Genomic DNA, 27,561 nt, shown 5'->3' with positions numbered 1-27,561 from the left:
CTGACGGTGTGTGACACCTGACTCTGGTATTACTCTTTGGTGCTGGTCTCAAGGCCCAGCCAACTCCTGCAGGGCCAAAGCCATCCTGAACTACCTGACATTCATCCCAAGGAATGAGATGGAGCAGGAAGAAAGGAGTAACTGTGCCGGACATCTTAATTGCCTCAAACTGGAGTCCAAAATGCATCTTTTGATGCCAAGCCGTGTGAGTTTGATCTGGAAGTCAATGAGGAAGAATAAACACAGAACAGAACCACACAATGTCATTTTTTAAATAGCATCACTTCCCCTGACTCTATTAACACCTCTTTCCATTGAATTCAATGAGCCACTGAATGGAGTCTTTTGGCAGCTGCGATGCACATTTGGTTGCTCCTGCCGGATACAGAGTTCATAGTCTAAATAGCCCCAGCGCACTGGGCTCAGCCCTTCGGACGTGGTGGCTTCATTTCAGAAGTCTTACGGGCTAACAAAAGGAGAGTTAGGAATCAAAGAATCTAAGAGGGACAATGGTAAGAACTCAAGTGCAAAACAGTTTATGTGATATTCTAATATTCAGCATAGACATTAAAATCCTCCCACATTTCAAGAGTGTTCTCTCTCTCTCTCTCTCTCTCTCTCTCTCTCTCTCTCTGGAGCAACATAACTGAAAACATTCTATTTATTTTTCCCATCATCTTGAGAATCCAGGACTGCTCAGCTGGTCGGGCCATCAGAAGAGAAGGTCTATGCTCAAGGAGGGCCAGGAGGGTTTCCAGTCTCTTGGGAAAACTCGCACTTCTGCAGGTCAAGGTCTTCCACAGACTGCAGACATGGGCACAGAAGCCCACAGAGCATGAAGCCACATGCAGGGAGTGCATCTTCCGCAGGGCAGGGTCACCGAGGGTGAAGAGAGACAGCTGCTCTGCCATGAGGGAGGCCCTCGATGGAAATCTTTATGAAGTGAGAAAAAAACAAAGTGTCCCGCTGCCAGGAGCCACCTGTGAAATTCAGCATGCCCAAAGGCTGAAAAGCCAAGCCAAAGCCAACAGGTCCCTCTAACCATCACCTCCGGGCACCTGGGCACCTGGCTTCTGAACCAGCAATAAGCACACCTCTTCTGCCAAACATAGGTCCAAGGCCTGGGTCCAACGTCCACATCAGTTCAGCTTCCAGGCAAGCCCTGGAGCAACACCAGGCCCCACACTGGCCCTGGTAGAGAGTAAAGTTTCCACATGTGCCCTGCCCTCCCAGTCTCAAATGTTGTCACTATGATCCCTGCTTTCTATCCAATAAGTTGGGTAACCTCAACCCCTCACTTTATTTTTCTGGGCAGCAATATTCTCTTTTTAAAATAAAGAATACCTGCCTACTGAGCCTGAGGACACTATGTAAGTGTAAAAATCTTAAAAGGCCTGCTGAAGGGGATATATAATTCCATAAGTGCTAGTCATCTTATCAACTACTTACTTTTAAGATTGGGTTTATAAAATTTAAATCCTATCAAAGTTTTTAAATTAAAAATAAGTTGAACCTTAAAACTCAACATGACAACCTTACTTTTTAAAATGGGCAAAATGTTTTAGTAGGCATCACCAAAGAAGCTATGTGGATAGGTAACGCATACATGAAAAGATGCTCAACATCATTAGTTGTTAGGAAGTTGAAACCACACTGAAATACCACTAAATACCCACTAGAATGGCTAAAATAAAAAGATAGACATTGTAAGTGTTAGCAAGGATCTGGTGAAATTGGAACCCTCATTCTATGCTGGTAGGAATGTACAATGAGGAAGCCACTGTAGAAAAGAGCTGAAAGTTTCTTTAAAAACCTAAACAAACTTACCATTCAGCTCAAAAATTTCACTCCTATGAATCTATCCATGAGAAATAAAAACATGGCCACACAAAGACATTTACATAAGTATTCACTGCAGAATTACTCATAATAGCCTCAAACTAGAAATAATCCAAATGTCTATCAGCTGGTGAATAGATAAATTGCAATATGCATATATAATGAAATATTAGTTAGCAATTAAAAGGAATGAATAACTAATACATGTTGACAAAAAAGATGAAGGACCTCAGAAACATTATACTAAATGAAAGAAGTCACATGCAAATACTATATATTGTATGATTCTGTTTATATGGAATCTCTAGTAAAGGTAAGCCCATAGGGACAGAGAGCACATCTGTGGTTGCCTAGGTCTAGGAGTAGGACTGGAGTGTAACTGCAAATGGGCCCATGGTGTCTTTATGGAGTGACAAAAATGTTCTCTATTGATGGTCGTATAACTCCACAAATTTACACAATTCAATTGCACACTTACAGTGGGTAAAAATTACAGTGTGCAAATTATACTTGAATATACCTGTTTAGAAAGAAGAGGAGGGTGTGCCAAAGTCATCACAGACAAATCGTCAGGTGACAGCTGCTTCATCTGGGTGATCTTTAATTTGGGGAGAGACTCTTCCATATATTTTAAGTAAAAATATATGAGTCTTAGTTTACCTATATGCATATGATGAATTGATGCCTGATGCTAAGCTGTGGCGATTCATTTGAACCTCAAATAGTAAGTTTTTTGTTTTTGTTTTTGTTTTTGTCATAGAGCACATGCATTCACTGGAGAGAGACAGAGAAAGGAAAAGTGAGAAAGCACTTCCTGGTGAGATGGCCACACCATGATCTCTTCTCCTCCTCCATGCTCCTCTCAGGATTTCGAGGGCGTGTATACACACATGATTTTTCAAGCTACCAAGCGCAAGACTCAAACCTCAGTTGACCATGTGGGAATTCAGTGCCTTAACCACCACGCCACCTGCTGGACCTAGATTTTATTTCTTTTTCAGACAGTAATAGTTTTCCAGACTAGGGGAAGAGGATGAAACACTGAAAAACACTAATTCAAAGACTATCACTTTTCTTACAGGGAAGGAGAAGAAAAAAGTAAATTTGGAAAAATTAAGACAAATAAATAAATGAGGTAGACCTGTGAGAATTTCTCAAGGATGATGTCAAGATGAAGCATGATGCTAGTATTACCACATTTTGCAACACTCAGTTTCTGGCAGGTGGCTTTCCCCATCTATTCTCACCACCAGCCAGAGTAGAAGAAGGCACCAAAGCCCATAAAAAGAGGCTTGAGTCTCAATGCAACTTAGTGATTCACTCAAGGCCCCAGTGGCAGAGAGCAGCTTTGGAAGCTGCCCAGACCCAGAGCCATGGCGGTCCAAGATTCCCCCACCCCCAACCTGCCTTGTCCTTGCAGGTGCAGCCCCAGAAAGTTGCAGCCCCCACAAGGGCACTGTGAGCCGATACAGACAGTGGGTTTGTGTGACAGCACAATTCCTTGTCCTTCGAGAAGGCCTGGCCCACGCACAGACAGCTGGAAGTCACTTCGACCCCCAATGACACCGTTCAAAGCCTCCTCTGTTTGGCTTTTTGATTCCTGATTGACATTAGCTGGCGAGGGGAGATAAATGCCGGGCTGAGGACAATGTTGATCCGCTTTGACTATTCTCAGGGAAAGACTTTTCAGAATAACAAACAAAACAAAACAAAAACTCAAAAACATTGGTGTGCTTAAGGGACTGAATAGAGCCCAAGAGGTCCAGGGAAGCAGGGCCGGGCCATTCAAGGAGCTGGCAAGTCCATTGAGGAGTTAATTGTTTGGGTGTACAATGCGTTTATTCTGACCATATACAAAGAGCTTTCTCTTCCAGGTCCTTCAAAAGCAAATGTGTCAAAGGGGCCCAAGTAGGAATCTGTATTAATGGCATTTCTTGGGGTGTCTGGGACTGAGGAGCCTTGGAGAATGAGGAAAAAAGAAACCACCACCCCCATCCTGAGATGAGGAAGGTCTCTCAACACTCCCAAATCCGCTTCAATTCTTGGGCTCTTCCCAAACCATACCCATCACTGTGACCCCACCTCATGCTCTTCAGTCTACCACAATCCATCCTCTAAAAAAGCACAAAGATAACGCTGGCCTGGTACAAGTGTACAAGTGCTAGGAGATTCTTGGTTGGGACGGGACCACATTTATTCCAGACCTACCATCTTCCTCAGCATGTGACTCGTGGGCCCACTATGCAAGTTGAGATGACTTGTTTGGGACATCCTAAGAAGACAACAGTGTCTGTTAGTAGACATCCCTTAAAAGTCTGGCCTGCATCATACCAGGAGTAGGATGTGGTCAGCCTCTACACTTTCTGAGATGCATGCCCCATGACCAATGAAGCTCACACATGGACTGTGAAGCACCCAAATCTGACCTGCAAGAGCAGAAGTAATCTGGGACGTGGTCCTGTCCAAAGCAAGAGATCAACATTTTACATTCATTTGCATGCTCCTTTCCAAAAGAAGTGAAAATAATCTTAGAGCTGTCTTTTTGCAAGCAGCTCCCCCATCCTCAAGCCCTATATTCCCCAGAATAAGAGCAAAAGCATGAGGCTGTGAAAAATGGAGACCAGGGAAGGAAGAAAAGAAGGAGGAAGCAGAAGAAGAATGAGTTTAGGGCTGGACTTACAAGGAAGACTGTGTTTTTAACTTTTTATTTTGAAATGGTTACAGATTCACAGGATATTATAAAAATAGTACAGAGAGGTCCCATGCACCCTTCAGCCAGTTTCCTCTAATGATAACATCTTTATGGTTAACATAGTTCTATAGGTAATCTACAATTACACAGGTAACATGATTATAGTAGAAAATCAAAATCAGAAAATTAATATTAGTATATCCATGAACCTTGTTCAGATTTCACCAGTTCTGCACACACTCAGTTGGGTGTGTGTGGTTCTATGCAATTTTATCCATGTGTAGAACCATGTAACCACCACCACAATCAATTCATAACCACTCCATCACCACAAAGATCTGCCATCTGCTTCCCTTTACAGTTACAGTTTCCCTCCGCCACCCCATCTCTCCACCTGGAAATCACTAATCTGCTCTCCATCTCTATATGTCTGAAATTCCTATAATGTTACACAATGGAATCATGCAGTATATACCTTTTGAAATTGGTTTGGACTTTTTCACTTTGCATAATGCACTGGAGACCCATCCAAATTGTTATGGCATGTATCTACAGTTTTTTCCTTCATATTATTGAACATATGTCCATGGTATGGATGTACCACAGTTTGTTTTCACCCACTAAAGATCATTCAGGTTGTTTCTACTTTTGGCTACTTTTGATAAAGCTGCTGCTCATTCATGTACAGGTTTTTGTGTGTGTGGACATAAGTTCTCGTTTCTATGGAATTAATAGTCAGGGGTAAAATGGCAGGATTAAGTCTATAAAGAAACTCCCAAACTTGTTTTCCAGAACAAGTGTTCCGTTTAGCAGTCTTACCAGCAATGGATGAGAGATCTGCCTTCTCTGCAGCTTTGCTAGCATTTGGTTTTGTCACTATTTTTTATTTTAGCTCATGATATATTTGAATTTCCTATGACTTATGAAGCTGAAGCTCTCTTGTGTGCTTATTTGCTCCCTGCATTTCTGCTCTGATGACGTCTACTCCTATATATTGGCTATTTTTAATTGAACTATGTATTAAGTATGAGTTTTGAGAATTCTTTATATATTCCAGATATACATCCTATATCAGAAATTATTTTTGTAAATCTTTTCTCTCTCCTATATCAGAAATGTGGTTTGTAAATACTTTCTCTCAGCCTGTAATTTTTTCATCCTCTTAACAGGGTTTTTTGCAAAGCAAATTTAAAATTTTAAGTCATATAGATATATACACATATGTATATACACATTTTTCAGATCATCTTTTCAGTATTTTTTCTATATTGTCTTCTAAAAGTTTTAATAACTTTACATTCTACATTTAAATCTATGATACATTTTTAATTAGTTTTTGTATAAGGTACGAAGGTTATTTAGGTTGAAGGTTTGGGGGTTTAGGGATCTAGTTATTGGTTTTGCTTGTTTGGTCTATGGATGGCAGGATGACCTGCCTTTCCTCCCCTATAGAAGTAACAACTTTAGAGCTTCTAAAAATCAATTGCTCCCTGAGAGGCCTTACCCCTACCTAATATAACCCCCACCTGATATAACCTCCATGATCGAAGGCTAAGAACCAGGACGTGAGCTTCATGACACAAGGCCAGGACTCTCACGGTTATGCTCATCACTGATCCTCAGTGACCTTAACAAGCCTGGCACTTTAGTAAGTTCTCAATAAATACTTGTTCAACAGAAGAACCAAATATAAAATACCAATGGTTACTACTGACAAAAATTCAAATGAATCCATCTATAACTAGAAGGTTTTGCCAGATCCCTAAATCTCATTTTCTCTCCAGTCCTTGGAGATGGGGATATGGAAGGGATTTAAACTCTTGGTCTAGTACTCTTCATGCATAATCTTTCCTTCTGAGACCTTGAATAAGGGCTAGGATAGAGGAGATTGAGTAGATGAAGCCAAGCTGAGAAGCAGTTAACTGTGGGACAGAGGGAGACATGGTATGTGCTTGAGCACTCCAGCACATTCATGCACGTCCTCTCGGAAACTGAGCTCCGCACAGCTAGCATAGTGCCATGCCAGGCTTGGCCATGGCGTCTCAGAGCACCAGAGAGCACATGCACACAGAGAGCAAAAGAGCTGCCTCTCATGTGTCTGCAGGTGCTCAGGCACAGTAGTTTCAGCAGGCACTGTCTCAGAGCTGCCCATGACATTCAAACACAGCCCAGGCTGCTGGGTTATCAGACCTTTGGCAAGACTGAGAGATCACCTACCGATCCAGTCTGCCTCTTGGTGCCGGGGGAAGATGGAAAATATGATAGCTGGGAAAAGGTTCACATCACGAGTGCTAGAGTGACATTCCACATGCGGGACGTCCCTCCATGGCCAGCCTGATACAGCTCCTTCAGGTGTGCTAACACCTCATGAGGGCTGAGACTGGAGGCTGCACAGTCCCCTTCATCTGGAATGCCTGCCATCCTTCACTACCACTACCCTAAGCACACCCCTCAGTGCTGCGTGATCTATTGCTTGAGTGACAAGGTCTTCAAGTGGGTGCTAACCTGTAGACCAGGCTTTGCAAGAGATTCCAAAACCAGGGACACAGACAAGGACCTTGGAGAAACAGATGTGACACACTCTTTATTTGGAGCACATACTCTGGAGCAGTCAGTGGGGGTAGAGAGGTAGATTAAAAAAGTCTCTGCAAATGAAAGGCAGATTGGATTTTGGAAGTTCTGCCCTTCTCCAAGCTGGCTTGACAAATTCAGAAGCCCATGCAGAAAATTTAAGCCGTTTTTGTGAATGTTTTTATCTATCTCTCACTGTTCTGAAACAACTAACTCACAGAAGAAAACCAAACTGCAGAAAACTCTTGGTGACCCTAAACTTTCACTTGCTATTTATCACAGCCTCACCCCAGGGCCTCTGAGATTCTGGGCACTCGGAATAAAAAAGCTCCCAGAGAACGGCCAGAAAATCATGTCACAAGCACTTCCCTGAATCTCTCATGTAATCATCCTTCACTGCCTTCATTCCCTCCAAACTCCCTCTGCACACCTCACAAGCCATGAAGGCCTAGTCCCTAACTTTGGAGCCAGTTACCCTGGAAGGTCCTCGAGTCTGCTGCAGTGATTACCAGTAAGACTCCAAAGAGAAGAACCTCAGGAAAACCCACAGGCCTTCGTACAGCCAGATAAAGCTGCTCAGGATAAGGTCATGATCTCTAAATACACTGCTCCCCAGCCACTTTCCTTTGGATCATTCAATGAAAACCAAAAACTAATCTCCTTTCTCAACTTCTGTTGCCTTCAGCTGTTCCAGCAGCAGATTTCTAGAGCGAATGGGCCTGTGCGGCGCCCTCTCTTTAGTCAATATTCCTCTGGAGCACCAATAAAACGACCATGAATGTATGTGCGTACCACCCACAACACCACACACACACACACACACACACACACACACACACACACCTACATCTCTCTTGAAGGGCTAGAAGAAGGGGAGGGGCAGCCAGGATGGGATTGGCCCAGATCACTGGCTATTTGAAACTCAAACACATGGCCCAGGACCTACCCTGCACGTGTTAATTACCACACATGTGCCCATAAAGGAGTCCGTTAAACACAAGGGGCCCAAAGAACAGAGAGAGGAAAGGACATTCCAAGGGATTAAGTCTAAAGTCTGACCCTCCTCCCCTGCTGGAGCACCTGCATCTGGGTAAGATAACAGTGCCTCCCTCCCCTTCCCCCACCTCTCCCCTCCCGGCCTCACACCTGTGGACCCAGGAACTGCAGGGACCAGGCCTCCCTTCCAGGGCCAAATGCCTGCGACCTGCTGCCTCCTGGCCTCGCTCCCTCCTATCTTCCTCCTGCTATCTCTCTGGGCCTCCTCCCCCAGCCTCCTTGCACCCAGCCTTTCTCTTCTTCTCCTTCAGAGGACTAATTCCTGGCTGGCAACCAGACTCCATGGTCGCACAATACATCTTTTCATTCCTTCCAAGCAGAGAGAACCGATCCCTCCCAGCCCTGTCAGTGGAGCATATTCACAAACGCAAGTGCATAGAGAGAGAAAAGGCTGGATCTGGTGCCGGCCCTGCTGCCACCCCACACCCACACCCGCACACCCCCAGGCCCCTGGACTCACCTCCTTTCTAGCCCTACACTGTCCTACACCTCTCTCTGTGGCAGGCTTCAGGGCTGTGTGCTCCAGCCCTAGGGGATGCCTTCCAGGAGGGCCCACATGTGGGCATGAGCTCAGACAAGGGGCCTTTGTATCTTCCCACCTGCTGCCCTCCAGAGCACATTCCATTCCTAAGTGGCAGCTGAAAGAGGAACCTCCGGCGGCCGACACAGGATATTACGAATGCCCTCTCGCACCCTGTCCCCATCCAAACCCCAGCTTCCTGGACAGGTGTGGCTTCAGGTGGCCCTTCCTACAGGTGCCCAAACCTTCTTTTCATTGCACTGCCCATGGCAGACTAAGAGGAGAGGAACCAGTGCCTAATTTGATCTCCAAAGTAGAGGAAAAGAGAAACTGCTGGGCAGAATTCAAGTGTCTAGGGGGGAGTGAGCCCTAGCCTCCTCCAACCCCAGCCTCCCCTAACACCAGCCTTGTCCTGATTTTTGCACCAAAAAGGAAGCATCTGCAGAACCACCTAGGAGGGGCCCATCTAGAGCAAGGGAGCGCAGAGCTGGGAACTGACAGAAACCTGCCCCTCTGAGCTGAGGCTTTAGCTTCTACTCCCTCCTCTGATTTCCCTAGAGCACCCCTGAGCAATCAGACCCCTCTGCCTTCTTTCAGCTCTGGTAGCTCACTCCACAGCTGAGAAGGAACAAAGGGGATCCACTACTGTTCATTGTAAGCCAACGTTCCCAGCCCACCTGCTCGCTTCTAGTGGGTCAGTGAGCACCTAGGATGACCACAGACCTGTCTCTCATTGTCATTTGTAGGGTGCAAAGACATGTCAACCTAGACACCATTTCTCCATCCAGTGTATGAACCAAAATCCTAGGGGTGTCCTATATATAGTCAGATTTTCCTTTTGGGGGAAAATCTGGGTGCTGGTTTTGCATGATTGCTCTTTTTTCCCCCATTACACCAGGACCTCATGCCCAAGAACAAAGGTGGCATTACTGAAGACTTCAATTACAGCAAACGAAACTGAAGGCAGCTCCCCTTCCCACCCCCCATAGACACATGGCCTTCACAAGTCTTGGCAGAGAGAGACGTTCATGCCTTTGTCCTCACTTTCCCACCTGGAAGGGACCATTAACACTCCTAGCTGTCTCCCCCGCTCTGGGAAGGGGTGTGCTCCTTCTTCTCACCCACTTACACGTTCCTGCCTGAGGAAGAGGAACAGCCTATTGGATTCACCGGTCCATGTGTCTTTGTGGGTGGTGATATCACCATGTGTCACTGCCACATCCTGGAGCGCCTGAATCTGGAGGAAGTGGGTCCTCCAGATTCTAATCTGCATTCAAAGTACTGGGTGTACTTTTTCTTCTCGTCCCTTTGGCAAAAGCATCTGGGGTAGGGTCCAGGGTCTTTCCTGGTCTCCCTGTAACTGTGTATGCAGGATAAGCTCGTGAACTTCACACTGACTCTCAGCAGACCCAACTCGCCACATGGGCTTTATGTATAAGTTGTCCCCGAGGCCTCCATGCATGTGGGAAGCCTCAAACTCTGACGTGAGAGTTCTGGAGTGTCTGCACAGGCAGTGAAATGAATACCTGCTCTCCATTCCGCTACCAGCTCTTGCTTTAGGCATGTATGCTGTCCTGCAGTAAATCTTAGGCCTCAAACTGCCTTCCACGCTGGAAACTATGGTCAGCATATGCCAGGAGCCTATTGGTCATGTTGGCTGGTCCACTGAACAGCACTCAGATATGCACTCAGATAAATGTAAATGGATGCCATTTCTATGAGTGCTGTTATATATATGCTAGTTCCCTATCGTGTGGGCCCAGTGTCAAATGGAGATGAAGAGCCCTTTGTTTCAATAGCAAGAAAAGAATGCTCTGAAAGACACTGAAGGGACCAGCAGTTGGTGTAATGGCTATGTCACTGGATTCCCATGTAGTTGACCGCGGTTCAAGTTCTGGACCTGATGGCTTAGACTCATGCTGGGCGCGTGTGCGTGCGTGCCCAAGATCCCAAGAGGAGAATGGAGGAGAAGGGATTGCGGTGTGGCCATCCCCACTGGGGAGTGATTTCTTGCTTTCTGTCTCTCTCTGTCTTTCTGGTGAGCGCATGCGCCCTATAGCAAAAACCTCTCAAAATATTAAAAAAGAAAAAAGAAAGACACTGAAATATAAAGCTTTATCCTATCATCCAGTTTCTCTCTCTTGATTTGTCATGAGTTTTTAAAATGTGCTAGTCAACATTATTCTATGTACATAAAAATGAAAATTCAAAGCATGTTACGGAAGGCATATGGCATGCATCAGAAAAGCTAGATGGTAATGGGGGGACAAGGTGCAGCAGATACTCATATCACACATATCTCCCCTGGTCACATGTGAACCTCATTGTCCAGTCAAATTCAAAGACAAAATTACTCAGAATTTCAGAATAACTGTACTGGGTACAGTGAAGCCAGCCTAGCCTTAGCAAAGAGAATCTGGATGTGCTAGAACAGTTATTAAGGAGAAAAATGGGAATAAAATACTACAATGGGTTTACAAAACAAGAGAGCAAGACCAATTTGGGTGTTCCTACTTCAATCATGCTCTTTGGTTTATTGCCGGCTACATTGGTGGCCGATAGACTGAACTCCCCAGGGAACCGAAACTCTCAGGGCTTACATAAAGTTCCCTGCCACCTTTGCACTCTGCAGTCACTCACCTCCCTCAGAAATTCTGGAAGCTTGTTCTCTCCCACCATATGAACCTTACTTACCTCTGATGCTTCTAGGAAGAAACAGAGGAAGAATGGAGAAGAACTTCTGCTGGGTGCTTTAAGCTTTCACCCTAAGCTCCTTCTATCTTGTCTAAGAATCCAGCTTGGACTGGCTTTAGAAGCCAACATTTAGATAAAGCATAAAACTCCACTCACCTTTCCTTCCTGAGTTACCCTGGCTCAAGGGCTTGTCGGTAACTGAACCTTGGGTGAGAGAAAAAAACAAAAACATAGTCATTCAGAAAGAACTGTGGTTGGTTTATTTCAAAGAGTTGCCAAAGCCTAATGTTATGAGCACATGGTTATAAATAGACTATACACACATCTAGGGATATTATAATACAAATTTAGTACATATATACATGTCAAGTAAGGTTTGCTTAACATCAGTGTCACTGATAACCCAGCACTGTTGAGTGGAATTATGATTTCCAGGTTCCCTGGCAATGGCCTTGACCAAGTTTTTACAAAATTCTACATCCGCCTAACTCTTCTGTTGAACATTCCAGTAACTGCCCCTCACTTTCACACCCCCATCTCCTCCATTTCTCACCAACTCCACATTCTGAGCTATATCCCGTCAACAGGGCCAACCAAAAAGAAATCCCCTCTTACTGCAAATGCAGTGATTGACATCCCTTGCTGGTGAGGGCAGGAAATCAGCAATTTTCCATCTGCATTAAGTAGAAAATTGTTGGTCCAATTGTACTGAATGGGCCAAAATAGTCTGAGGCATGGAAGCAATTTTCTAGGCACAGCCTGTTCCTCAAGAAGGGGGTAGCATGTGTGTTTTGCCAAACATTTGCCCTGCGTGTCCTGGGATGTCATGTGCACCCCATGCTCCAGTCCTGACCCTTGGCACCTGTCTTCTCCACGAAGCCTACCCCCACACATGCAGAGCATATTCAGCTCATCCACAGAAAGGCTTCGATGGAGGTCCCACCAATGAATGCAAAGAAGGCATCCATATTTTCCTAATCTATATCATACTTTTTCAAATACTAGTGTTGTGAAAATTCAATTATATTCTCCTGCATGGCTTGCTTCTAGAACATTTGTTTGCTTTACATGAAACTTTCCAGGTCATTTGCAAGGCGGGCTAATTCCTGCCTTTCCCCATCCCAACCCTAATTAAGGTTTCCAGTTTCCATGTAAACCACAAATAAAGTAAACTTCCCTTTTTGGTCTGCTAACTTGGGTTTCCTGATGCAGATTCTTAATGCTCTTTCCATTTACTTTGCCCTTTATGTAGAAGGCCAACAGAAAAATAAATAAATTTGAAAAAAAGAGGAAAAATTATGATAGCAACACTGCTTTTGGAATTTCTCATGGGCTTTAGCATAATGTTTTATATTTTATTAGTACTTAAAAATAAGTAAATAAAGCGCTATACACAGATATGATGTGCAGATGGGTGGGATGGGCTTTTGTGAGTGAGGGCTGAGCCACACGGTGAACTGAGGGAGTCACTCATGAGTCTTGCCACCTGAATTAAAGGGGAAAGTGTGGGGCTTGTGTAAATCCACAACCTCATGAAATTGACCCTCAAAGCAAAATTTCTCTATGCTTATAAAACTGAAATAGAAAGGACTTACCTTGCCATGAGTTAACCCAACAGATCACTACATAAGCCATGGTTTCATAACATGTCCTAACATGTCTAATCATCAGAACCACTGCATAAGCTTCATAAACATATCAACTTTGGGTCTCACTCCAGACCTACTAGATCAGAATATACAAGAAGCTTCAACATCTGTGATATTTTTAGTTCCCTAGATACTAATGATGATCGGCCAGATTTAAGGACTACTGTTAGTTAAGGGAAGTTTTTCATTATATTACTTTGTTCAGGGGTTACAAATATATGGCACAGAGGCCACCACTCTCCTCTCCTACACTCATGTCAGACATAACTAATGGATTGCCATAACCTTTGATGTTGAACTCCCATACAGTCTTGAAATCTGTCTCAAAAGATCACTTCAAGAACCAGTAGAAATCAGTTTCAACACACAAGCTAAAAACTGACATGTCCTCCCAGCTCTAGCAAAAGAGCATTGAACCAGAAATCTAAACTCAGAATAAATAAATATAGGTACATGGACATAATTCTGACTCTCCTCACCCACTGACTGAGCAAGCATGTTATACTCAAATCCTCTCTGATCTCCACCACCACCAACCTTGTAAAGGCTCCCCCACAAGCTGCAGGAGACCAATCAGCGTGTCTCTTGCCAATCTTTTTTCATTCTTCCCTCCCCTCCCTACGGTACCTGAACATACAGGAGTTTTATTCTGCACAGAAGAGCCACTGATGGGCTTCCCATCTGGGGTGACACACCAGCAGTACCCCGTGTAAGTATGGCACTGCACCTGTTGAGAAAAGTAGGAGAAAAGAGACATATAAGCCTTGAGTCACAACATCAAAAGTCATTTCCCACCCCTTTCAGAACATTGCCATATAGCAGAAGAACTTCTTCCACTTCTCATTCCCACATCTGCCTCCAAAGAGTCCTTCACAGGTGGGTCAGGCAGTCAACAGCATTGATCAGGGTTTTTTACCCCCCCCCCCGGGAAGCCACACACGTATCAGCTTCTTTCCTATGAGCTAATTCTTAATGAAAGTCTAATATCCTACTGAGATATAGCCGTAGTGTCTTTGCACTGGCATACACTCCCACCCAATTGTAAAAACATTTTGATTAGTGAACTGATTCCAAGTACAGTTGGTAGGTCAACATGATACTTCTTTAACAAGAAGAGATAAATGGTAAGCTTCCCTTGTTTTCTTAGTTTTTCCAAAGAGATCAGCCTGCCTGATCATGTAACTCTCCTGAGATGAGGGCACACATCACAGAGGTGGCTAGAACAAATTCACTTGTGCCTGCAGGTTCAGTTTCTAAATGCCCCTCAAGTTTTCATGATCAGGTCACCTGACTGGGAATAGTGAGTAAAAATTATGTTTCCTGGGACCGGCAATTGGAGTAATGGACTCCCACGTATTCAGCCACAGTTTGGGTCCCGGACCTGGTGGCTTAAACTCATGCTGGGCGAATGCGTGTGCATGCCCAAGATCCTGAGAGGAGAATGGAGGAGAAGGGATTGTGGTGTGGCCATCCTCTCTGGGGGGTTATTTCTTACTTTCTGTCTCTCTGTCTTTCTCTGTCTTTCTGGCAAATGCATGCACCCTATAGCAAAAACCTGTCCAAAAAAAAAAAATGATGTTTCTTTATACCCTTCAGGGTAACTCTTATTTCTCCTCCAATAGTTGTCACTCTACCCATCTCCCATCCCACCTACTATCCTCTTCCCATCTTCTTCCTATACACAGCCCCTAAACACACATCAAGGCATACTTCTCTGATTAAAACCCTCAATGATTTGCCTTCAGATTCAAGATAAAAATTAAATTCATTTGCATGGGGTTCAAGGTCTTCCATGACCTGCCTCATCTAACTCTACAGGCTCATTTCATACCCATGTCTACACCACACTCTCCACTCTGACCACAATAAACCCTTTCATGCTCCAAAATATATATGAATTTCTCATGATTCTGAAGCTTTGTTTGCTCTAACTATTTGATTTGTCTGGAATACCATTCCCCAGTCCATCCCCACTTATAATCCCGCTCTATTCCCACCCTATTTCACAATACACCTTCTCCTCAAAGCAGTCTGCTATGGTTTGAATGGGTCCCCTCGAAATCCATGTGTTGAGGTTTGGTACCTATTATGACAGTGTTAAGAGAATGGAGACTTAATCCAACTGTAATATTAAGAGTTGGAGCCTTTAGTCAACACCCCCTAGTGCAACAATTAAGTGCTGTCCGCAGGAAGCAGGATCCCACATGGCCAATGATGGTTCCAATCCCAGACCCAGAGACTTGATGAGGCAGAACCTTTGGGAGGTGATTAGGATTAGATAAGGTCATCAGAGTTAGGTTCCCATAATTGAATCCTGGTAGCTTTATAAGAAGGAGATAGATCAGGGCGGACACAGAAACATGGCCACAGACACATACAAGCTATTGCCATGTGATGCCTTCCACCACCTTTGGACACCAAAAAGTCTCCACGGATAAGAAGATCTTCACCAGATGCACTCCATTGATTTTGGACCTCCAAAATTGTGAGCTAAATAAACCTCTATTATTAAATTACCCAATGTGGTATTCAGTTGTTACAAAAAAAACAGACTAAAACACAGTCCCAGTCTCCTTGCCTCCCCTTCCACTTTTCTTTTATTCTCTGCACACCCCGGATTCCCCATTTCTAGAACCCTTATCACAGTGAACTCTAGTTGTTGATTTTTCTAGTCCACCCCCCACCAGACAATGACGTAATATTAGCTATTTCTAGCATTTCTAGCATATTTTAGCAGAATGTCTGACATTCATTGCAGGTGATCAATGGGTTGAATACAGACGGGAATTATCATATTTCCTTAATTCTTGGTCTACACCAATTTTAAAAATGCAACATCAATATAAACAGCCCCACCACATTAAACATAGATCTCAATTACAAGATGTGTGCCAATGGCAAAGATATTGAAGTATGAAGAAATGTGCCTCTTGGGATCAAGGACATAGTGAAATCAGAGCGTACAGTAATAGCATACAAATTGAGAGGCTCGGTACAGAAAAGCACAGAGGAAAAGAGAGATCTGATAGCCTGGGTGAAATCCAGAAGTTATCACTGAGGCAGAAAAGCTACAGAAGGGCTTTTGCTCTTGTGTGGGTTATGAAACACTGTAATTTCCCCCAAGTTGTTTCACTGTGGACCACCTCACAAAAATAAGGTTAAGTAAGATGGAAGGACCCTTGTTCGTACCAATAAGCTTGCTGTATAACTGAGGCGTTTACCTCTACCACTTATGCAAGGAAACTGTATTCAGAGCCTTTACCTTAAAACCACATTCTACTACTTCATTGTATGGCCATGGTTGCTATCCTAGATGCTCACCCAAGATCAATACCTTGGGTTGGATCAGTGCTACCTTCTGAGGAGGCTAATGATGGCATGGGAAGAAATCCAGACAGATCTGGGTTGGAACATGGGTCTAGCTGGTTATGGACTAGACATGTTATTTAGCACTTTGAGCCCCATCCATGAAATGGGAATAACAATAAACCTGGAGGTGCCTGACACATGGCAAAGGCTAGTTACAGAGAGGCTACAGCAAAAACTGTTCTGAGTTGTGTCCAAAATCCCTTTGGACACAACAAGCCAGCCTCCTCACAGGCCGGAGCTCCTCGTAACCTCCAGAGGTTTGGTTGGGAAACAGTGCTGGAAGCAGAATGACCCTTCAGCTCTGCAGGGGATATTTCCTAGAAATGATAACCTGCCAATGGCTGCACGTTAATGGGGCTTGGCTGACCACTTTCTCCTCCTTGGCCAATAATAACCTCTGGGGAAATCTGATTTGGGGCCTTGACTCCACGGTCAGGGCCAGCCTCTGTCTCCATGAGGATTATGTCCCTGAGGCCAGTGCCTGAGGTGGTGCCTCTGGCCTAGTGCTGCACAGCTGGAGCTGGGCCCTGTGGACAAGCAGGGTGCAGATAACAGGCTGGTTTGAAAGCCCCTCCTCTGGGACAGGCACAGAGTCCCAGCTAAAGCTTTGTTTCAAGGGATATAATCTGACCTTTGGTCTCAGAAAGTCCCAAGAGCCACTTCTCACTGAGTGCACCCATTGTATCCTTGGGGTCATGTAGACCTTGCCTCCCAGCCCCCAGCCAGGCCCAGAGGCTCAAACACAGCTCCTTTCTCCCCAAGGCCTTCAGCATTTTCTTCAGTCTGGGCTCCAAGGAACAGACCTCAGATTACAAAATCTTCAGGCTGGTAGCTCCTTCCAAGTTCTATAAAACTGAAATGAAATGAGGAATGGTTCCCACATTCCTCTGAGGCCTAGAGGACAGAGTCATGGGCATACCTGACACGTATGTGCTGCAGAGGCGGGGCAACTGTGAGCAAAAGAAGGTGCACAGGGCAGTGCACAGGGACCAAGCAGAGTCTCAGACTGCAAGAACCACAGGAAGTGGCAGCAAAATCCCTTTGCTAAAGAAGTCTCGAGTTCTTCAGCCCATGTTTCTAAATTCAGAGGTTGTTTTTAAAAAGTCTTAGGGAGTTTTCAAAATGTCTTCTTGCAGACAAATAAGTTACATGGAGATAGACTACAGGCCACCCTCTTTAACTTCCCAGGTTCACCACTGAATTCCTTCTGCAGCCTTGGGAAGCTTCTTATTCAAACCAAGCCTCAGCCTGTCTGCATCTATTTAAAAAGGGAGGAAGATAATAATAATCATAATGATAATAATACTCATCTCAGTTGTTGGGAGAATTTAATTAGATAATGTAAATAAAGTTCTTAGCTCACAGGGTAAGTGCCCAGTTAAACTTCACTATTTATTTTTACTATCATTGGTTTTTTTTGTTTTTGTTTTTTTTTTTTTTTTCTGAGCAAACTGTACACTCAAAAAAGCCAGAGACAGATTATCTGATGGAGACCAAAGAACATCCTATTCTGACCAGTCTAAAGGAAAGGGACAGTTTGAAAACAACAAAAAGTTTGACAAAGTTTGGGTGGAAGAAGGGGACATTTGTTTTCATATAGAAAGCATTCCACTACCAAGGAGAAAAGCCAGAGTTCTTGCAGAAAAGTATTCAGGGTGTAAATTCTACAGAGTTGATGGTTTACATATCCACACTCAAGATGTAAATTCTACCTGGTTTAGCTTCCTCTTTTGAAAACTTCTTTTAAAATAAAAGGGATACTCTATTTCTCCCTGAGAGCCTCAAATTGATTGACTCTCAGACTTCACCTGTGGGAAAATCCTGGGTCAAGAGGAATTGAGGAGGCAACTGGCCATTTTTAATACCTTGTTGTGCAACTTTCAAAACTCAGGATTGTGCTGGCCCCAAAGATACAGATATAAACTGTGGAATTTGCTCTCACCCATTCTGGAGCATCCTAGGAAGGCTGAAGTGTCAACACATGACCTTCTTTAAGGGACAAAACATGTTTGGTCATCAGCTAAAGTGAGGTTCTTTTCTGCTTATATTGTAACGATACTGTTAGAGATAACTGGTGTTCCTGAAGGTACTTAAAAACAGTATGTTCTTAGATAAGTAAGTTTCATCTCTGACTCATACACTTTAATATTTTTGGCAAGAAGCCCTTTACATAAACAGCCCAGTGGTATATTTCAGGTCAACCTCTGTCCAAATTAAGACAAATCTGAAATTATTTAAAGCCTGCTAATCTTCAACATTAGCCCAAATCCCAGACATCTGGAAGAATGTGGGAGGCTAGCAATCCCCCAAAGGCATCTGAGTGGCTGAGGAGTGGAAAGGAAGACAGAAAACAGCTCTCAGGGGAAAGCAGACCAAGGATGAGGGGGAAGAAAGCACCCAGGGAGGGAAAAAAAAAAAAAAAAAGAGGAGACAAGTGGACTTCATAGGCTTTTCCCATGTCCAAAATGAAAAATACCACCTTCTTGGGGCTGGCAGGTGGCATGATGTTTGAGGTTGCTGGACCCCCACATGGCTGACCACAGTTCAAGTTCCAGACATGGCAGCTTGCTCTCTCACTTTCCCTCTCTCTCTCTCACACACACACACATTCTCTCCTTCTCTGCTCAAATTAAAAAATAAAGTTAAATAAAACAATTCTAAAAAAAATTACAAAAACAAAAAGAAAGAAAGAAAAATACCACCTTCTACTTCAACAGTTTTTCAATCACCATCACCTATGCATTTGGGCCATAAAATTTGCAATGAAATCCCACATGGACGGTTCTTGGTTCAAGTCCAGAGACCTCCTCGAGTACACTGGACACACAGGTGCCCCATAATCTGCCCTGGCTGAAGGCTGAGGGTAGATTGTGATGCCAAGACCCTGCTGGGGACACTGTTTCTGTCTGCTGTCTTTTTTTCTCTCATAGAAAAAAATGAACTTTTAAAAAAAAATCACTGAAAGTAGAAGTTATCTGTTCAAGTGTCACAGCTAGTTAATAACAGCACAGGAAATTAAACTCTGAGATCTAAACACTCACCAAATTTCAGACCTGACAGAGCTGGAAAAAGCCTTAGAGATCACTGACTAAACCCACACATTTTAGAAATGAGGGGAATGAGGCCCAGAGACAGAGAGGTAACAAGGCTCTAGTATCTAGTCCTGGCAGATAGAAATGTCTCAGATCCAGAAGGGAAGAAAGGAAGCGGTTATGAGTGCTGGTGTCGGAGGTAACAGACTGAGTCTCTTCGTGCCTTGTAATCCTCTGATGGACAGAGCTCTTCACGGGGTGGAGGAGATGGCAGTTAAATATTCTCATAAGGGGGTCTCTTGCTCCAGTTCCAGTGAAAAGCTTCTCCATCCCACCCACGGGCCCACAGCTTTCCATCAGTTGTTTTTTTAGGGGGCTCCTCAACAAAGTAAGGTTTCATCTCCCAGGGGAGCTTCTCTGTTGTTCATTCTTTTCATTTTCAAGTCCCCTGCTTCCCTAGCAAACCAGTGGGTGTCCCCCTCTCCCATGCATGTCCTGTTTTTCTTTTCCCCAGGAATGGGGAACAACTTTCCTCACTGCCTTTACTTCTGCAACGCTGATATACTGCTGAATACACCTGGTGTTCCAGGGAGTGATCAAAATTACTGACGCCAGAGAGAATAGGAAGTATTGGATTAAATAAAAATTAAGCAATTTCTTTGAGTCTCCAGATAGTCCGAGATTGCCGCTTACTCCCCAGAACATCTCTCTCCATCAGAAGCTTCCAGAAAACACTACTGGGAGGTATGACATTAACCTGGAGGGCTTATTAAAGACATCGCTGGGCCCCCACCTGCAGGGCCACTGGATTTGAAGGTCTGGAATCAGCTGGAGAATCTGCATTTCTAACAAGTTCTCTGGCATATTGTCTCTGCTGGGCTGGGAATGCACTTCAAAAACTGTGTTTTAAAGGAGTCTTCCCACTCTACCCTTTCTGCCATTTATCATGAAATATGCAAGAAATACGTACTTTCCTAGGTGGAATCTGGGAACAAAGGGCCTGGTAACCATACTTCTTTCTGAAGTTTGTATATTCCAGCTGTCTTTTTGGCATGTGGAATTTTAATGCCTATATCTGGTGATTCACATGAACTCTTTTGAGTGATTTTGCATATGTAGGAGAGTTTGACTGCAGTGAGAAGGGAATAGAGGGATAGAAGGAAGGATGGTGTAATTCTTCTGGTCTGCCTAACAAGAGATGTTTTTCCCTGAATTTAGAAAAGGTTATCCCACAAAAGATGTTCCTCATTTTTAGTCAAGATTGGCTGAAAAGCAGTAAGATGTAGAAGGAAAAAAATGACTTTGGGGTCAAAAAGATCTGGGTTTAAATAAACACCACCTCTGCCACTAGTTGTATAACTTTGTTAAAGCCACTTAACTTCCCTGAGTTTTCTATGAAATAGAGCTAAATGGCACTATCTTGAAGACCACTGAGGAGATAAAGCAAGACAAGCTATGTAAGGCATCCAACGCGATGGAATACTACTCAGTCATAAAAAAAAAGACTGGCATTTGATAAAAGGTAGATGAATATGGAAGATTTACTGCTGAGTGAAGCAAGCCAGGCTATGAAAGAGAGACATTGTATGTCTCCACTTAATAAATACCAACTGTCTGAAAGCTATAACAGAAACTGAAAGATTAGAGGATATAGAAGTATGGAAAATGGCTACGGATACTAGAGAGTATGGGAAGAGGGTGGGAGATCCGGGAGAGTGAGGAGGAAGGAATCAAGGAGAAAAATAGAGAGGCAAGATATTTCAGGGATACAAAAATGGAGGACTGTCTATTGATGATATCTTCAACTGGACTAGTGGAAAGTGAGTTCACGTTGGATAAATTAATTTTATAAGCTATAGTGATGTATAGTGATTGAATGTATAAAATAAGTTAAAATAATAATAAAATAAAACCATATTGGGTAGGGTATGCATTAGGCACATGATGATTTCATCTTTTTCCTTTTCCCCTTTGCATGGAGGAAATAGGCACAGCATCAAAGCACTGCTGTTCTTATTAGCTATAGACACTGCCTTGTCTGTTGGGAATGAGAAATTTTCCTTTTAAAATATTTGACTCATCCTCTAAAGTCTAATAAGAAATGTAGGAAAGAAACATAGTCCTTCAATTTAACCCTCCTTGGTTGACTACATTTTTAATAGATTGATAGTATGACAGAGCTGCTAACATGACATTAGTTAGAAGTAGTGTGTTTAGGGCCAGCTGGTGGTGTGATGATTAAACTACACATGATCGACTGTGTGGTTTAAGTCCCAGACCCAGTAGCTTGAAAAACACACCAGACACATATGCATATGTGCCCAAAATCCCAAGAAGAGATTAGAGGAAAGAGAAGGGGTTGCAGTGTAACCACCCCCCCAGTGGGGATTTCTTACTTTCCTTTTCTCTCTCTGTCTCTCTCTGGCAAGCACACAAACCCTACAGCAAAACTTAAAATAAAAATTTTAAAAGGTAGCGTGTTTAGAACAAGAAGCAGCCCCATTCTTCTCAGAGTTGTTCATAATCATATCTGAAATCTCGTGTCCAGTTTGAAGAAAGATAACTTATAAAAAAAGAAAAGACGCTTGGTGAATTGGATTTAGAAGAAGCAAAAAGGAAAAGATACAAATCCCTATGACACAAGAATGAGTGATAGAAGTAAGGATGTTTGCCAGGACATAGACATATTGGTTAGCTAAAAGAGAGGATTTCACAAGGATAGAATGGTGCCCATCTTCAAATCTTCCTGTAAAAAGTGGCATTTCTGTGGATTTTGTAAGTTCCATAGACAGAATTGGGTCATCTAGAAATCACAGGGAGATAGCTCTCAAGTCAGTGGAAAGGACTTTCCAACAAAATTGTCCCTTTATTCAATTCATAACTGTGGGGGGAAAAAAATGGCAGGTAGTAGGGGAAAGGTGGCCTGCAGGAATGGGAGCCCTTTCTGGCTCTTCTGGTATCTAACTTCACTTTTATTTAACTTACCTATCGTCATACTCCTGCATGTGTCCTATTACCTTTCTCTACATTGACATGGGGGAAAACTCTGTTCCCTTCAATTTAGCGGAAGAGTTCAGTTGACTGACCTGTAAGGGGCATGTCATATGTACTCACAGTGGAGAGGCGATAGCCCTAAATGTGTGCGTATCAATGCCTCTCCTGGAAGTTTCCTACATACGTGTTTGCTATGGGCCTATTACGTGCCTAACCACTTTATTGAAAGTTAGCTACTGTCTCATAAAATTGTAAGTGGTGTGGAGTTTTCCTCCTCAGAGGTCACCAATTTAAGTCCCTTCCAATGCAGTAGCATTCCCACCCCATTCCCCACTGGTACTCCTTCAGAATGTCTGTTCAGTCTCTGCTTGCCCACTTTCTGGGATGAGAACTTAGGTTTTCTATGAGTCAGACATTCCATCTGTGAACTACTCTACTTGTAAAAAATAATACCCTGTCAAAAATCCTGTTATTTATATATTTTACTCAGTAACCTTGGTCAGCTCTGTGAGACAGTACAGTAAAAGCCTATTGTCATTCATGGACAAAGGTTTGAAGATGGCTCTCATGCAATTCTGTGCTGGTCTTTAGTACCAAACATCTCTGTAACAAACATCTCTGGCTCCATTTAATACTCCACAAGTGACACAACTTGCTGAACTTACTCACCTGAAGCAACCTCCTGGATATGCTCTAGTTTTGCAACAACACTTTAAAAGACAGCAATCTCCTTTAGAGAGGCAGTATGGGGTAATGGTTAAAACCAAGAACTCTGGAGCCAGACTGCCTGAGCCTGAATCCTGACTCTACCACTTACAGGTTGTACAATCCTAGACAAGTTAATCAGTTTCTCTGTGGTTCAGTGTCCTCATCTATAAAGTAAGAATGTAATATTATCTATTTCATTGGTTATATTGAGGTTGGAATACATGGATATATGTCAGGTACATATAAAGAAAGCAGCCTGGCACATAGTAAATGCCATATAACTAAGAAGGTGATGATAATGATTACTATCTGAAAAAGAAAAAAAGTAGCAAGAAGAATGATTAAAGCCACCTATCACCGAGCCTTTCCTCTCCAACAGGCAGGGGTAAGGCCAGAAGGTTTCCATCCCTCCCTCGCTCCCCAGTACACTCTTTGCAGAAGGGCAGCTACAAATATTTGCCAGAGTTTGCTCCTTTGACATCCACAATAGACAAACTATAGGGACAGAAGTACAGAGGGCTACAAGGAGCTCAGAAGCCCAGCCAAGAGCACCCAAACCCTGTCTGATGCTCCAAAGCAAACGCTGCCAGCCATTGAAGAGTTAGAGCAGAAATTGGGATAGCCAAGTCCCCACAGAACACAGTGGATACAGTGTCCTGGGAATGAACATGCTTCATCCACTCTCGTCTTACTGCACAGCCCTGTACCTGATTGGTGATCCCAGGTATACCAGTTTTCTCATTGAAAAAAGTTAGAATGGTGGATGCTACCATGTGTGAGAGATTAGATAAGTCACTTCTAGACAAGTCCTCCCTGCACATGAATGGATCAGGCCCTATTCCTGTCATAATTTACAAAATTAAACACTTACTTTCAGAGCTGCATAATCTGGTTTACTCCCTGCAAATATATGTTATCATGACCTCCCACAGGAAGACAAAAAGTCCTCTTGAAAGCTGGCTGCTAACTTGTTTATCATCTCTAGCTCCTTTATCTTCCCAGATTTCAATGTATTGAGAACTTTACTGATCATAGAGGATATGTTGGTATAGGGAGAAGAGCAAACACAAGCTGAGTACACCACTTGGACTGGCAGTAAAATGTCTCCTCTAAGGCATGAAGGCTCATTGTAGCCCACAGTTTCTAATCTGAAAAAGAAATACCTTCCCTGCTTGGAGATCCAAAGAAGAAATATTAACCTGTCAAGGATTGAGATCTCTTGGAGATACACAAGTCTTATTTTTGTGATTATAGTTTCTGGTCCCCAATTTGTAACTTTCTCTCCCCACCTTTCTCTTTCTTTGCAAATAATCAAACTGAGGATGCTGATGCTGTCACAAAACCTCAGACCACAGCACATATCTCAGGTTTCTGGCATTCTTCCTTTTAAATGCACCGACCTGGCAAGAGAGTGGACAACAACCCCATACATGGATGCAGAACGACACTCATCTAAAAGGATGGCAAAAATCACTTTAAAAGGAAACTTACTACAAGGCCAGCCCTGTGGCTTAGCAGTTAAGGGAGCTGGCTCCCACAGTTCCAATCCACAGTAGCTTGAAAACTTACCCAGCACATGCGCATGTGTGCCCAAAATCCCAACAGGATGACTAAATGGAGGAGAAGGGATTGTATCATAGCCATGCCCCACTAAGGGGTGCCCTCCTTCTCTCCCTGGTGACACACATGTCTCCTAGCAATTAAAAACAAAAATGGAAACCTATTATGAAATTATAAAAATCAAGACAGTGTGGTCAGGCATAAGGCTAGACATGTAGATCAACACAATAGAATCATGAGTCCAGAAATATGCCCTCACATTTACAATCATTGATTTTCAACAATGCACCAAGACAATTCGAGGGGGAAACAGTCATTCCAACAAGTAGTGCTGAGATAACTGAATATACACATATGAAAGAATGTGAGTTGGACCCCTACCTCACACCATGCATAAAAATTAACTCAAAAATGACTCAGAGCCCTAAACATAAGAGCTAAAACCATAAAACTATCAGATGAAGCATAGAAATATCTTTATTACCTTGGTTTTATGAAATAGTTTCTTGGGTATAACAACAAAAGCATACATAAGAAAAGAAAAGATATAAAGTGGACTTCAAAATTAAAACATATAGCCTAAAAAAATAAAGAAAGTGAAAAGACAACCTATATAATGAGAGAAAATAGTTGCAAATCATGTGGACAACCATGCATCTGGTAAGAGTCATATCTAGAATATATGAAGAGGTCTAACAACTCAATAATAAAATGATAAATAATTGAATTAAGAAATGGACAAAAGATCTGAACACATATTTCTTCAAAGATATACAAATAGCAAAAAAGTACTTTAAAAAGATGCTCAACATGACTAATCATTAGGAAAATACAAATCCAAACCACAATTAAATACTACTTCATACCCACCAAGATGGCTCTAATAAAGAAAATTCACAATAACAAGTGTTGACAAAGATGTCAAGAAGTTGGAACCATCTTCTTAGATTTCTGATGGTAATGTAAAGAGATGGAAAAGTCTGTCAGTTCCTCAAAAGTTAAAACTCAGAGTTACCATATGACCTAAAAGCAGACCTAGTCCACTCCTAGGTATGTAGGGAGAGAATTGAAAACATACGTCTACACAAACATGTACAGAAATGTTCACAATAGCATTATTTATAATAGCCTCCAAAAAAAATTGGAAACAATCCAAATGGCCAGCAGCTGATAAATGGAAAATGAAGTTCAGTATATTCGTAGAATAGAGTATTATTTGACAATGAAAAGGAATAAAGTATTGATTCATGCTACAACAAAATACACCTTGAAACTATGCTGAGTTCAAGAAGTCAGTCTCAAAAGACCATATATTATGATTCTATTTATCAAATGTTCAGAATAAGCAAATCATAGAAATAGAGTGTAGATTAGTGGCTCTCAGAGGCTGAAAAAGTGATGGCTAATGGGTACAAAATTTGTTCCTGGATGATAAAAATTACCTGGCATTAGACAGTGGTGATCGTTGTGCAATCCTGTGAATATTGTACACTGAAAACCACCCAAAGTATGCCTTAAAGGGGTGAGTTTTACAGTGTGCAAATAATATCCCAAAAGAGTTGTTGCTCTTTTTTGTTTGTTTGTTTGGCTATAGGGTGCATGTACACACTAGAGAGACAAAGAAAAAGTAAGAAATCACTCCCAGGGCCTTAACCACTATGCCACCTACTGCCCCCTAGTGCTAGCGCTGTTCTTTTAAAGAACAAAAACAAATGTTCAGGACATAGACCAGTTTGCAAACTTCTAGACCACATCAACTCTCCCATTTTACAGTTGAGCAAGCTGAGACTTAATAAGAATGAAAATTAACATTTACTGATACACTCATAATGTGCTAAATAGAGGGCATTTTTTGTAAAACTTATCATACGCAGTATCTGATTGTTTGGAACAAAAGTAGTTCAATGTAAAACAAGTAGAAAGATACCCGAGACACCGAAATGTCTCAAGTGTAATAATAATAGTATGTTTATTGAGTACTTAACTAAAAGGGGGGAAAGCAGCAACTTGACCGACAGTGGGTCTATTCAGCATTTATGCCATCTACACACAAAGGATAGACTTGACTTTTTAACAATATGATTGTAAAAAAGAGTTGGCATTGTATATGGCCCAGAAGGCTGAGAAGTATCCACAAAAACACACAGAACTGGCTTTGTTTGGGAGCATCCAAAGGGGCCATCTGTGCCTGGAGAAGGGTTCTTGACACGATGATCCACTCCCAGCTTCACCCAGCCTCAGATCATAGGCACATATATACCTGGTGTTCTTGGAGAGGTCTCGGTGCTTTACCTAAAGAGTCCTCCACACTGTCTGAGGACAGATTTATACTGTTGCTCAGGTATAATATCTTTCCACATCAAATCAAAGAAGACCATTGTCTCTGGCGTATCAAAAATCAGACAAATTCTTTCCACCCTCTGAAGATGCTCAGCACTCTAGCCTGCCAATGTCTCATCAGCCCAGATCAACAAAGGCTAACAATTCACATACAGCTTCAATATCTTCAGTAATTATATAACTCAGATCTACAGGGGTCCCATCAAGAAGAAACAGTTCTTTACTGTGTGGCAGTGGGGACAGGTCGGGGAGTTGGGGGCAAGAAGGAACAATATTGGTTTCATAGGCCAATTCCAGACACTTAGAAAATAAAAGTGTTGCATTTCTCCAGCTTTTAGAAAATACAACAGTAAGAATTGCAGAAATGCAACATAAAAACTGTAGAAATGACTGGAGAGCCCATTGCCCTTGTCAAAAAGCTACAAAACTATTTCTTCACACTTCTACTTTCAGAACGAAGTATCATCAAGAAGAAACTACAGTTACCCAAGCCCCCATATGCAAGAAAATGACCTGAGAAAATTAAAATGAAAAACA

At 42.8% G+C, this 27,561-nt stretch overlaps 1 protein-coding gene across 1 annotated transcript in view; it reads right to left on the bottom strand.

Annotated features, from left to right (window-relative positions):
* The window catches only part of LOC102476890 (SPARC-related modular calcium-binding protein 1), a gene marked incomplete at its 5' end in the record, with an annotated part of 79,205 nt that extends 51,850 nt beyond the window's left edge, over positions 1-27,355 (bottom strand). Inside the window, 3 exons of the mRNA XM_006167968.1 lie at positions 11,529-11,576; positions 13,649-13,748; positions 27,178-27,355. Of these exons, the coding sequence (XP_006168030.1) occupies positions 11,529-11,576; positions 13,649-13,748; positions 27,178-27,355 (326 nt within the window). The remainder of the gene's footprint in view (positions 1-11,528; positions 11,577-13,648; positions 13,749-27,177) is intronic.
* Between the last annotated feature and the right edge of the window lie 206 nt (positions 27,356-27,561).

The sequence above is a fragment of the Tupaia chinensis genome, unplaced genomic scaffold, assembly GCF_000334495.1.
Source record: "Tupaia chinensis unplaced genomic scaffold, TupChi_1.0 Scaffold145367_1, whole genome shotgun sequence".
Taxonomy (NCBI): domain Eukaryota; kingdom Metazoa; phylum Chordata; class Mammalia; order Scandentia; family Tupaiidae; genus Tupaia; species Tupaia belangeri.
The sequence above is the reverse complement of the archived record's forward strand: the minus strand, read 5'-3'. Positions and strand labels throughout refer to the sequence as shown.